The following is a 12,227-nucleotide window of genomic DNA, read 5'->3' as shown; positions in this document are numbered from 1 at the left end:
CATGGTCACTGTCTACATCGGCGCCTGGATAGGTTTTGCAATTTAATATGCCATTTCTGAATCTTGATGATACTGCTATAAAGTCTCTCTGGTTCCTTGCTCTGTCCCCTGGTGATTGCCATGTCCAGGTTCTTCTTGGGTGTTGTTGAAACCAGGTGTTTGAAATCATTAATTTATTTGTTCTACACCAATCTGCCCAGATGTTTCCTCGTTCATTTCTGTCTCCGAGTCCATGTGGTCCGATTATGTCACCATCTCTGCCTCTGCCAATCTTAGCATTTAGGTCCCCCATTACCATAAGGACTTCTTGTGATTTACACATTCGTTTTGCTTTGTCTAGTGAATGGTAAAACTCTGTCATATCTGCATCTGTCGCCTCTTCTGTTGGTGCATAAACTTGAATAATATTGGTGTCAACTACAGGTCCTCTTAGCCTAACCAGCAAAACTCTGTCTGAGATTGCTACGTGCCCTTTGTAAAATTTGGTTGATTTTTGGTCTAAGATCATCCCTACTCCTTTTTGGAAAGAGGTTCCACCACTCCATATGATCTTATATGTCGTGTTGTTTTCTTGTTTTGACATGGTTCCCTGCTCTTTCCATCTCATCTCTGCCAGGCCAAGAATATTTATTTGGAGCCGTTTCATTTCTTTTAGAATGTTGTTTAGTTTTCCTTTTTGGGCACAGGTCCTGACATTCCATGTCCCAATTTTGGTTTTGTCACATTTGTTAAATTTATTTCGCCTAGTAATTGGCTGACGGTTCGGTGTGACCTGACGAACATCACGCTCCCAACCGAGCGAGGCAGCAGTCTTCCGTGAAAACATGCTCCCCTTTACGCTGTCACCGTTTAACTTTTTGGACGATGAGCTTACTCTAGTCTATTTCCATTAACTTGTATAACAGCCTTTAGGCCTCGTTTTCTCGTCATGACCATAGGCTAAGATTTCAAATCTTAACCAAAAAACAAACAAAACGAAAATCTCAATTAGTACATTGACATTTATTACAAAGCAGGCTGCAATTCAAAGTTACCTTCATGTATTTGCATCGAAAATGAAAACACTTTTGTTTACATTACCATTTTATGTCCATATGGAAGACATCTTTGGTCTCAGGCAATGTGGTCCAAACAGGAATCAATCTATCATTACTTTCCGTCCATCTGTAATTGTTTGGATTTTCATTAGGCATCAATGCCTCATTGGCTGTGGCCCAAATGCTTTCCTGAAATACACACCTTTTTAGATGTTGATGTAGAGCATCACTTATTGGAGAGATTCTGTCAACGTATCTCGTTTTGTGGCTGAAAATATTCATCCTGAGGATAACAATGTCGTGATCATTGGCATCACTTTTGTAAAGCCGACATACACAATTTACAACGGCCTCATTGAGACTTGGGGGTATGTGAAAAGGAGCATCCACAATCTTTGACAAATCATGAATAACAGGAGACATTGGGGCTTTAGTAATAATATTCTAACATGAACACTTCCTTTAAATTTGAAAGCAGAATGCAAGGGATTTGCAAGTCTCTTGGCCAAGACTTGCGGCAATGCTGTTCAGATTTATTACGTTCCTTGATTTTCCTGAATAAAAATAAATCCAATTATCAGCTGTTGGAATTGCTGCGATCATATGATGATGATTGACTATGGGGATTGCTGAAACATCCGGTGTGTCCGGTCTGTATAAGGCCGAGTGATTTTGTGTGAAGGGCGTGTAAAATATGGACCAATATGCAGGTATCTGCTTCTTCGTGATTGCATTGCCCCATCGGAATCCTATTACCTAAATGCTTTACAAAATCATCCTCTGTGATGTACAGTTCGTTATCTTCTTTGAAATTCTCCATCGCAAGCCTGCTGGACAGATTATTGAAGAGCTCTTTTTTGTTGTCCGCATTCACGAAAAATTGATGCCAGTCTCCAAGAACTTTGGCTAAACTTGTCGCATGTTGCCGACTGAAATAATCGCGTTTTTCTCAAGTGATTTCTTGTTTGGACATAGGAGAATAACGATCCCAAACAACATCTACTCTTGATGCCCGATCCAATTCACGTAAAATTCGTGGTAAAAAGACTTTTTCAAAATATTTTTCAAATGTTTATCATTTGGTTGTTTTTCCTGACAACGTATGAATTAGATATCTGCCGTCCTATACGATAAAGTCGTAAATTATTGGATATATTGGCTCACCATAAAACTCCAACTTGGTACATACTTGTATCATTCATCCCGATGATAAACCGGGTGGAAAGTTTGATAAGTCATATTTTAAAAATTCTTTTAGATCTCTAACCCGGCTATCCAAAATTAGAAATGTTTTTCCAAAAAGCTCTGCACGTTGCTTGAAATGTTCAAATTCAGTATTACTTGAATTTCTTCTTGACCTTTGTTTTCATGTAAATTTGTAGATTGTTTTTCTTGAAAAGTGCTGATAATGCTGTGTCCCTTGAGCCTATGACACATTTAATTTTTGGTTAGTATTAAATTTTATCTTCCCCAGCGATTCAATGAGATAAACTGACTTTGCTGACTGAGAGATTCACACACTTTATTGTCTAATGATACAAGTTTGTTCAGCTGCTCTTCAAATGGATTGTCATTCATAAGGACAGCATCGATCGAATCACTTACATGACGAAGGAATCTTTGCCGAGACGTACCGCCCTCTTCATGATGTGGCGGTTCTTCGAGATCACAATGACTTCCTTCAAACTCTTCAACAGCTCTACAAATTACTGGGCCAGTCACCATCCACCTTTCCAACATTAAGTTGAGAATTTTCGTCAGGCCAGTGACTCCACCAGCACCTTTGATTTTTTGTTCATCTGCTCATGTGCGTGATCCAGAGGTAATGAAGGAAGCCGGTGACTGCTTCTGTTAATAACAAATCGCCTCATTTGGAATTCTTTCCTTACTACATTTAGTAGGTATTCCAAATCTCGAATGAGTACTGGGAATTCATCTTGCGTAGTTCTGATGATCCAATACATACAGACAAACAGATACACTAACTCTTTAAGAGCACTAATCATTATGTTGAACTTTCGCTCACAGTTAGCCCGAATGAACATAAATTCGTATCTCTGGTACTTCAGAACCAGTGACCAGAATTGGAAGGTGGGATATTTCTTGACATTGATGAAGTCCATTCTCTCTTTTCCATCGATGTTCCATTTTCAACAGATGCTTGTTTCCTCAATATGTCCAAGACGGTATTAGTGACTTGGTGTACACATCTTGTTCTCGTCACATTTCCCGCTTTGAGAAATGACGTTGCTGCTGCCAAAGAGTTGTCACTAACTAGCGTGGCAATCGTAAACAGTGTGAGAAATTTTCCCAAAACGGTGTATGGAAATTCTTTTACACAAAGTCATTTTTTTCTGTTCTTTAAATGTAGAAGACCTCAATTTGAACTTTCCTGGCATCTGGATGACCTTCATGATGTGGAATAACAATTCTAATTCACCAAAATGTTCTCAAAGACATTAAACCTTGCATTTGTGCAGAAAAATAAACGTTTGCACGAATGTTTACCAACTGGGGGGATATTTTTACTAGAACCTGTCTCCATTATAAAGGTGGAGGGGGGATAACTCAATCAAACATTGTTTTATATGCTTAAATCTTTACACGCTTGTCACTAATATCCTAAAAGCAAACTCTATTCTCCAAGTAGTAATAAATAAAACGTGATTTACGAATTATTTTATAAATAATATATTTTGTCATCAAATAAAGGGCCGTAACTCGTAAAAATTGAGAGAAATCTTCACAAAACGTTGTATTAAAATTGTTGAACACAAATGAACGTTTTTCTGTTCTTTAAGATGTTTTAAATATTAATAGTTTCCAAGTAATTACTTGTTTAGTGTAATATACAGCAATTTGAATTTAAGTGACCTCTGAATGCCCTTCATTTGGCAAAAATGAAATTTCAATCGATGAATTATTTTTCAATTATATTAAACTTAGCAATCATGCGGAAAAAAAGCAACTTTTACATGGATATGAAACAACTCCATTTCTATTTTTCCCCCACAAGAACATGACCCTTTTTTAAGCAAAGGGCAATAACTCAATCACACATTGTTCAATTTACTTGTAACTTTACATGCTTGTCACTAACATCATAACAAGCAATTTTTTTCTATGAGTTGTATAACACTCTATTTTGGATAGGAAGGTCGTGGGTTCGAGCCTCGCTCAATTAAAAAAAACAAAAAACTTTAGGTGTGATTAATTTACTAAAAAACAGAATGCCAAATAATCAGAAAATGCCAAATCTGGTTTATTTATAACCAAAGGGAATGTTGTTGGAAAATTGCATTAAAATTCCTTACTGGAGATCCAGGATCCTTTGATGCCAATAGCCATTAAACACCTGCACAGTGCCACACCAATTTACAACATTCAACACATTATCTTGTAATAATACAATGTTGCCAGTTTGGCTGATCTTCCGCCACATTTTGCTGATTTTTATCATAGCGTGGCGGGGAAGAAATGATCTGGCGGATAGCGGATCTTTTGGTGTATTGGACTCAGTAGTCCGATTTCACGTCGCCCAGCATAGGCGGCCATCGTGATTCTAAACAATGAAAATCTGTGATTTTATTCTTTATGCTGGCTATAACTTTTCATATGTCTTGTGATCAGAATGTGTAAAAGTCAAATCATGATCAGCTTTATAATTTATTTTCCTCTGGATATGCGTGTATGCACGTAGAAGAAATATTTCATAAGGGCGTCCGCCATTGTTCCGATAGTTTAGAGCCAGTTACTAAGTTACCATGCGTCATAACGAGGGAAGTGACGTTACCACTGTTGAAGCGTATTTCTGATGTCTGTATACCCTTTACCCCTCTCCTTACCACCTGCATCAAAATCGTCACATTTGCTACTACACCATACTACATTTTTCTTATTCAGATTTATTTCGTACTTCACACACTTTGAAGAATGGTCTTTGTTTAATTAATTAATAAGAACATAAAGCTGTTTTGTAGAGAGATTGTTTGGGTTTTAAAAAAAACAAAACAATTTTTATGCTGGGTAATCCTGCCTTTTTTGGGAAATACTGAAAAGGTGAAGAGAGAGTTTAAAAAAGTAAAAGTATAGCAATCAAGTCAAATAATTTCTTCTTCCCCCCCCCCAACTAAAGTGACTTTCAGGAGCACATTTTGTGAGAATACTGTTGGCCTTGATCTATATTATATTATACAACCGAATTCATTTTAAGAGAAGGTAAAAACAACATCCCCCAGTCTAACTCCCGCTCAAACAAAATTGAAACTCCGAATGTTTTTGCCTTTAAACAGGAAACAGTTGCAAATAGACGAGTAACGTTCAGTAACATAATTTTTACTCTGAGACAATACACTATTGGTGATTATAAGTGTTTTAAATCAAATGGCGGAATTTTTGGCGGATTTTGGGCGAATGCCGCAAGTGAAGTAGGATAAATTCGGCGGATTTTGCCGGATTTCTGCCATAATGTTGGAGTGATTTTTGCAAAAGCACCTGGCAACAATTGAGGTAATGCTTAGACTCAATATAGCATATTTTAATAGTACGCGCTTGGCTAAGAAGGTCATAACATTGCCATCTGGAAGTATAACGGGCCAACCATAATAAAAACTATGTGGAATCATGAACTTTTATAGTCTGGATGATACCATTTATAAAACGCGGATGGCAAAAAAAAAAACAAAAAAACAAAACAAAACAAAACAACAAAGACCGAAGTGACGTCATCTTTAATATATATATATATATATATAGTAAGATTGGGTATGATGCTAATACTGTAATTCTGTTTTGTTTAAGCAGTCATGAAAACTGAGCTTTACATGATGTCAGCAAAACGTAAAATGTAGACATGACATGACGCCCGTTAGGCAGGCGATATTACAATTATTATTCCACGGAGACAACGTTGTTATCGGTCATGTATTCATTTTATACCTGACTACGGTCATCGAATGTGAGTAAAGAGCATTTTCCGATGACTCAACTAAATGCCGATCGAGGCTGGCACCCAGGTCCTTCTGGTAGCAAAGCGAGTGTGATACCACTTGACCACATAGCCGCACAAGCGAGCATAGCTTCACAACAAAACGGTGGCATGAACTCTAACACAACATACACATGTTACTGAGTTCACAGTCGCCGTTTACTAGCAATTAACGCTCACCATAATATATTATGTTATAGTCAATGACATAATCAATCGGATGGCTAAAAGGTTTGAACTGAGATATTGCCAAGTTTAGTTAGAAGGTTAATTTTAAAGGAAAATGAGTTCTTGTCATAGATGATTAAATCAACCCTTGTTGTACATCTTTGGGAAACATCAAAGCTGAAATTCTCTTCTAAATATTTTTACAGCTGGTTAAGTTGAAAAGGTATGAAATTTAAGAAAAGTTCCTGGACAGCTTTCCCATACATCTGACCCTAACTTCATGAACAATCCCCGAATTACTTCAAATAAAGATTATAATGCTCTGGTGAGCCTATTCATTCAGAAAAGGAAAAAAAAACAAACAAAAAAAAACAATTCAACATTTTCTCCTTCCGATATATTATTTATGACACGTTAGGTTTTTTCATATTACCAAACGAAGCAACAGGAATATGAATTGTCGCCTCAAAACGAGTTCTAAAATTTAAATCTGATCGGTCACTGCCCGAACAAAAACTCAATATCCGTCAATATATATATATATATATATATATATATATATATATATATATATATACAATTATATATATATATATATATATATATATATATATATATATATATATATATATATATATATAAACATTTGAAAGATAATTAAGATAGTTATCTTTCAAATGGTTATAAATAGCTCCTTTTATAAAGTTGAGCACTATTATTTCATGGTTTTTGTTTTATAATTTATATATTATATATATATATATATATATATATATATATATATATATATATATATATACATATATATATATATATATATATATATATATATATATACATATATATATAATATATATATATATATATATATATATATATATATATATATTTATAAATACATATATATATATATATATATACATATATATTTATATATATATATATATATATATATATATATATATATATATATATATATATTTGGCCGAATGTAAACCTTATTCACTTGGAAATTCTAATTAAAGTGTGAAATTGAATATACGAATACAAATAAAATGGTCGTTTCGGGTTTCCCTTTATCAACCCGAAAGGTCAAAATTTAATCTGATTTCGTATATTAAATTGAAGCTTACATTCAGATTTTTTTTCTTCGAGCTTCAAGCAGCACCATTTACATTACACTTGGGAATCGGATTCAACAGTCCTGACGTCACTTCCCTCGTAATAACGCATAGCAACTGGTTCTAAACTATCGGAAAATGGCGGACGCCCTGATGAAATATTTCTCTGACGAGCATAAAAGTGTATCCAGAGGTGAAAAGCATTATAAATCTGATCATGTTTTGACGTTTATAGATTCTGATCACATGACAAGTGAAAAATTTCTAGCCTACATAAAGAATAAAAAGAACCGATTTTCTTTGTTTAGAACCAATCTGCTCGTTGCTGGGCGGACGTGACATCAGTCTATTGAACTCTATTATATGACGCAAAAAACTTATGCCGAATTTGTAGTCTGGGATTTTCAACAGTTAAATTGAACGCGAGAAAATGAGATGTTCCGTTGGTTCAAAGTCTTCATATTTACATTTACAAGAAACACTTTATTTTGAATTCATGTTCAGTTTTTGAATTACAATAATATTTCTTGTAATTTATTCAAAAGTTAAAGTTATTTCAGTCCTGTCCAATAATACGAATAATTCGTAAAACGAAGAAGTTTTTGCTCCACTTTCGTAACTTCAAAAGCTTCTCTAAGTCATTAATGTCTTTAAGGGTTTTACAGCGCTTGAAACACATAAAAGGTCATATCAGAGCCAGTAAAAATGAAGAAAATGGGATAGTAAAAAGTTCTAGAATTACAATTAAAGCACAAACGACAAGGTGAGACAACGGGGAATTGGTTCAAATAGGGAACAGATGTAGGTTCCAAGAGCACACCGTCAAAGTACTTAGTTTGAGATCACCTAAAAGTCTCATGCAGACACGAGCACAGGGCCCAACTAAGAGGAATACACTCAAATGTTTACCAATGATATAATATAATATGTAAACTAAACATAATACAATGCATAACAGAAAGACGATTTACAAGGAAAAAATATCATCTCCCAAACTATAACTATACCTTCGACTGTTTCCCTCCCAGCCAAGGACCTTCGGCCAGGGTCAGGACAAAACTAAGTAATCTCATTGCAAGACAGGAAACAATTGGAAAACGGGTATTGGGAGGGGGGGGGTAGAAGACACAGCATGTACCTCCCTGCCCACTATGGCAGGTCAGGATCCCTGCCCAGTCTCTAAGCCATTAAAATAATCTATTGAAAGTGAAATTTTGAAGCTCTTTATTAAGCAATACTTGTGAGGTGAAATTGATGACTTTTAATAGAGAATACCATTTTTATCTCATAAAAATTTAATACGCATCTTAACATTTTCAAGTTGGCAGGTCTAACGTTTAAATTGATGTGCCAGACTTTTGTCGCTCTATTGTATCTGATGTAATTTGAAATGAAATAATGAGGAGTTTTAAATGAATTTTATCAAATGGTTTACTTAACCAAGGTCTATTGATTACAAAGGCAAGGATTGTTTTGGCACCAGTGCTGATGCTGATGATGGTGATGATGATGGTGATTTTAATGTCTGATTTAGATAATAATAATAATAATAATAATAATAATAATAATAATAATAATAATAATAATAATAATAATATATGATAATAATAATAATAATAATAATAATAATAATAATAATAATAATAATAATAATAATAATAATAATAATAATAATAATAATAATAATAATAATAATAATAATAATAATAATAATAATAATAATAATAATAATAATAATAATAATAATGATGATGATGATAATAATAATAATAATAATAATAATAATAAATCGTAAAGTCTATAGCGCTCCTATCCACCGAAAATGCTCGTAAACGCTATACATATGATACACACATTGGATCATATACTATAAAATAATACCATTCAATAAAATCAATGAGATCACTCACAGATACCTAAAAAATATATTTTCCCCAAAACTTCGCACCCAACTAACACAAAAATAGATTTTTTATCACCCAGACAAAATACCTGTAAGTTCTTGTGATAAATAATTGTTTTAAGCAAAACATGCTCTATTCATTTTCTTTAAATTTTCGGATGTACAAATTAAATTTGAATAAGATAAATGTTGGTTGTTTCGTAACGAATGTGACGATTTTCCTATAGGTGGTAGTGAGAAGGTTAGCTCACTTAATACTAGATTATTTGATTATTGCTACTTTTTCAAAATTGGAAAGAATGTATTAGAAATGAGCATTACGTAGATAGTTTTATTCAAATATCAATAACATGCAAAACTAAAAACATTAGCTTTGATACTACGCCTATAATTTGTCTCAGAAAAATGTGATAATGAATAGGCATGAGGTAAAAGGAACCTGGGTGGACTACGGATACAGCGTAAAGTTATAGCCTGACACTGGCCAAAATGACGTCAAACTGCCAGTCTTTTGCCACAATAGAAAACAAATCGTGAGTTGTATTCAATAGTTCAGCCAATGAAATAACTTGTTTCCTTGAACTTTACTAACGACAACTCACTAGACGCGACACAAACTTAAAAAATGACGTCAAACTGTATGTTCTAGAGGGTTCTAGAACTGAAATCCAAAAGGACTGGCAGTTTGACGTCATTATTTGGTTTTTGCACCGCCTAGTGAGTTGTCGTTAGTGGAGCTCATGGAAACAAGTTATTTCATTGGTTGAACTATTGAATACAACTCAAGATTTGTTTTCTTTTGTGGCAAAAGACTGGTATTTTGACGTCATATTTTGGTCAGTGTCAGGGCATAACTTTACGAAGGCCATAGACATAGGGAATGAGATTAGCGGAAGAGTAGCGTCCCTTGATTGGAATTCGCCCACAGTGTGTGACGTCACCGGCGGAAAAGTTATTAGAGAGAGAACGACACGTTGGTTGTGCTTCCGCGAGGACCAGAGACGCAAGCGCACAACCAACATGACGTTCTCTCTCTAATAACTTTTCCGCCGGTGAGGTCACAGACTATGGGCGACGTCCAATCAAGGGACGCTAGTCTTCCGCTAATCTCATTCCCTATAGTCGGTGTGAGGGCTGAGTGAGTTAAAACGGTTTCACTAAATAACCAGTAAAATAGGAGAAATACTGAAGGTAGTCCATGACGTCTTTGTTTGTATAGTCCACCACAGCCTTCACGGTTTCTCCTTCCTCCAGGGGTACAGCTGTGCTGATTGACGACTGTTGTCTGTGGTCGTTACTCGTGGCAGCCAAGGATCCCAGCTCTTGGTTCTTTGTTACTAAAACAACATTGATGTTTGCTGTAAGAGATAGATAAAGATAAGTATGTGAGAGTGTATGTGTGAGTGTGTGTCTGTCTGTTAGAAAGTAATGGCGAATGATGATAATGATGATTATAATAATAATAATAATAATAATAATAATAATAATAATAATAATAATAATAATAATAATAATAATAATAATAATAATAATAATAATGTAATAATCAACTCATTGTATCATGACTTAATTAAACCATCACATTTAGATACATTAACTCCACCCTTTTAGAAATTCACAACCATTCTACACAACAAACATCGTCAATATTACCAGCGGGACTCCAGCTCCGGATCACCAAGTGGAACACGTACAGTCCATGGCGTGGAGCCGTGAAAATACCAGTGGATGGATTATAAGCGTTGCCAACGTCAATGATTTTGTCTCTGAATATGATAACATTTCCGTTTGACAGTTTGTTGTTGTTTTCGGGGTAGGCGTAGCTAAAGGCGATTGGGGTCCATTCTGTAATATTATTATTATAATTATTATTATTATTATTATTATTATTATTATTATTATTATTATTATTATTATTATTATTATTATTATTATTATGATCGTGATGATGGTGATGATGATGATGATGATGATGATGATGATGATGATGATGATGATGATGATGATGATGATGATGATGATGATGATAATGATGATGATGATGGTGATGATTAGGATGATGATGATGATGATGAAGGTCACACCGATGTGTATGATTTGAATTTTCATAGCTGGTTATATATCAAAAGCAGTCTAAAAATCAATGGTCTAGCTAGTTTTGGGATGGGTCGTTGGGATCATAACAAGGTATTTTGCTTGTACAGAACACCAAGCTATCTACAGCTCATAACAAACAATGTGATCTTGTGCGGCTTTGTCGACATGTGGTAAGACATTCGCTTTCGTATCGGAAGGTTCTGAGTTTTTTTGCCTCACTCGGTGCATAGTTGAGTCCTATAAGCACAATCTCTCACCCTACTCGGGAGTAAAATGAGTAACTGGCTGTAAACATTGTGTCCTCTGTTGGAAATAAAATTGTAATACGTGTTGATGGTTGTTGTTGGGCATGGACCCTGATTCTTTGCTTTTGTTTTTAAGGGTTTTACCACGCATGCTGCCCAAATGATGCCATTCAGGAACCCAAAGAAGAACTGCCAAGCGGAGTAAATCTCCCCAGGAAAGATTGGTTGACACTGAACCCGGCAAGGTCTAAAGTGGGGAAGACCAAAGCAACCTTACAAAAATGGGGACTTTCTTCAGACTGCCGATGTCAATGTGGACACACGGCTCAAAACATGGACGACATCCTTCACGAGTGCGAACTTGGATCACGTGTCAGTGATATGGACCTGAGAGGCTGCACCCCTGAAGCCATCCAATGGATCCACCACTGGCGCGACACGATTTGATGATGACCACGCATGCAACGCATAAAGGTCATATCAGCACCAGTAAAAAGGGCTATGTGGTCTATTGGTAAGACATTCGCTTTCGGATCGGAAGGTCCAGGGTTCGAGCCTCGAGCTCAGCGCATAGTTGAGTCCTTGGAAAAGGCTCACATTCTCTCACCGTACTCAGGTGTAAAATGAGTACCTGGGTCGTTAACAGCGTTGTCTTTGTCCAAAAAATTG

At 35.3% G+C, this 12,227-nt stretch overlaps 1 protein-coding gene across 1 annotated transcript in view; it reads right to left on the bottom strand.

Moving 5' to 3' along the window:
• Positions 1-9,527: 9,527 nt before the first annotated feature.
• The window catches only part of LOC144960809 (uncharacterized), a 12,361-nt gene continuing 9,661 nt past the window's right edge, over positions 9,528-12,227 (bottom strand). Inside the window, exons 5-6 of the mRNA XM_078894156.1 lie at positions 10,870-11,061; positions 9,528-10,574 (exon numbers count right to left, since the gene is read on the bottom strand). Of these exons, the coding sequence (XP_078750282.1) occupies positions 10,360-10,574; positions 10,870-11,061 (407 nt within the window). The 3' untranslated portion in view covers positions 9,528-10,359. The remainder of the gene's footprint in view (positions 10,575-10,869; positions 11,062-12,227) is intronic.

Source organism: Berghia stephanieae, chromosome 15 (assembly GCF_034508935.2).
Source record: "Berghia stephanieae isolate SIO BIC M18660-M18661 chromosome 15, UCSD_Bste_1.3, whole genome shotgun sequence".
Classification (NCBI taxonomy): Eukaryota; Metazoa; Mollusca; class Gastropoda; order Nudibranchia; family Aeolidiidae; genus Berghia; species Berghia stephanieae.
The sequence above is the reverse complement of the archived record's forward strand: the minus strand, read 5'-3'. Positions and strand labels throughout refer to the sequence as shown.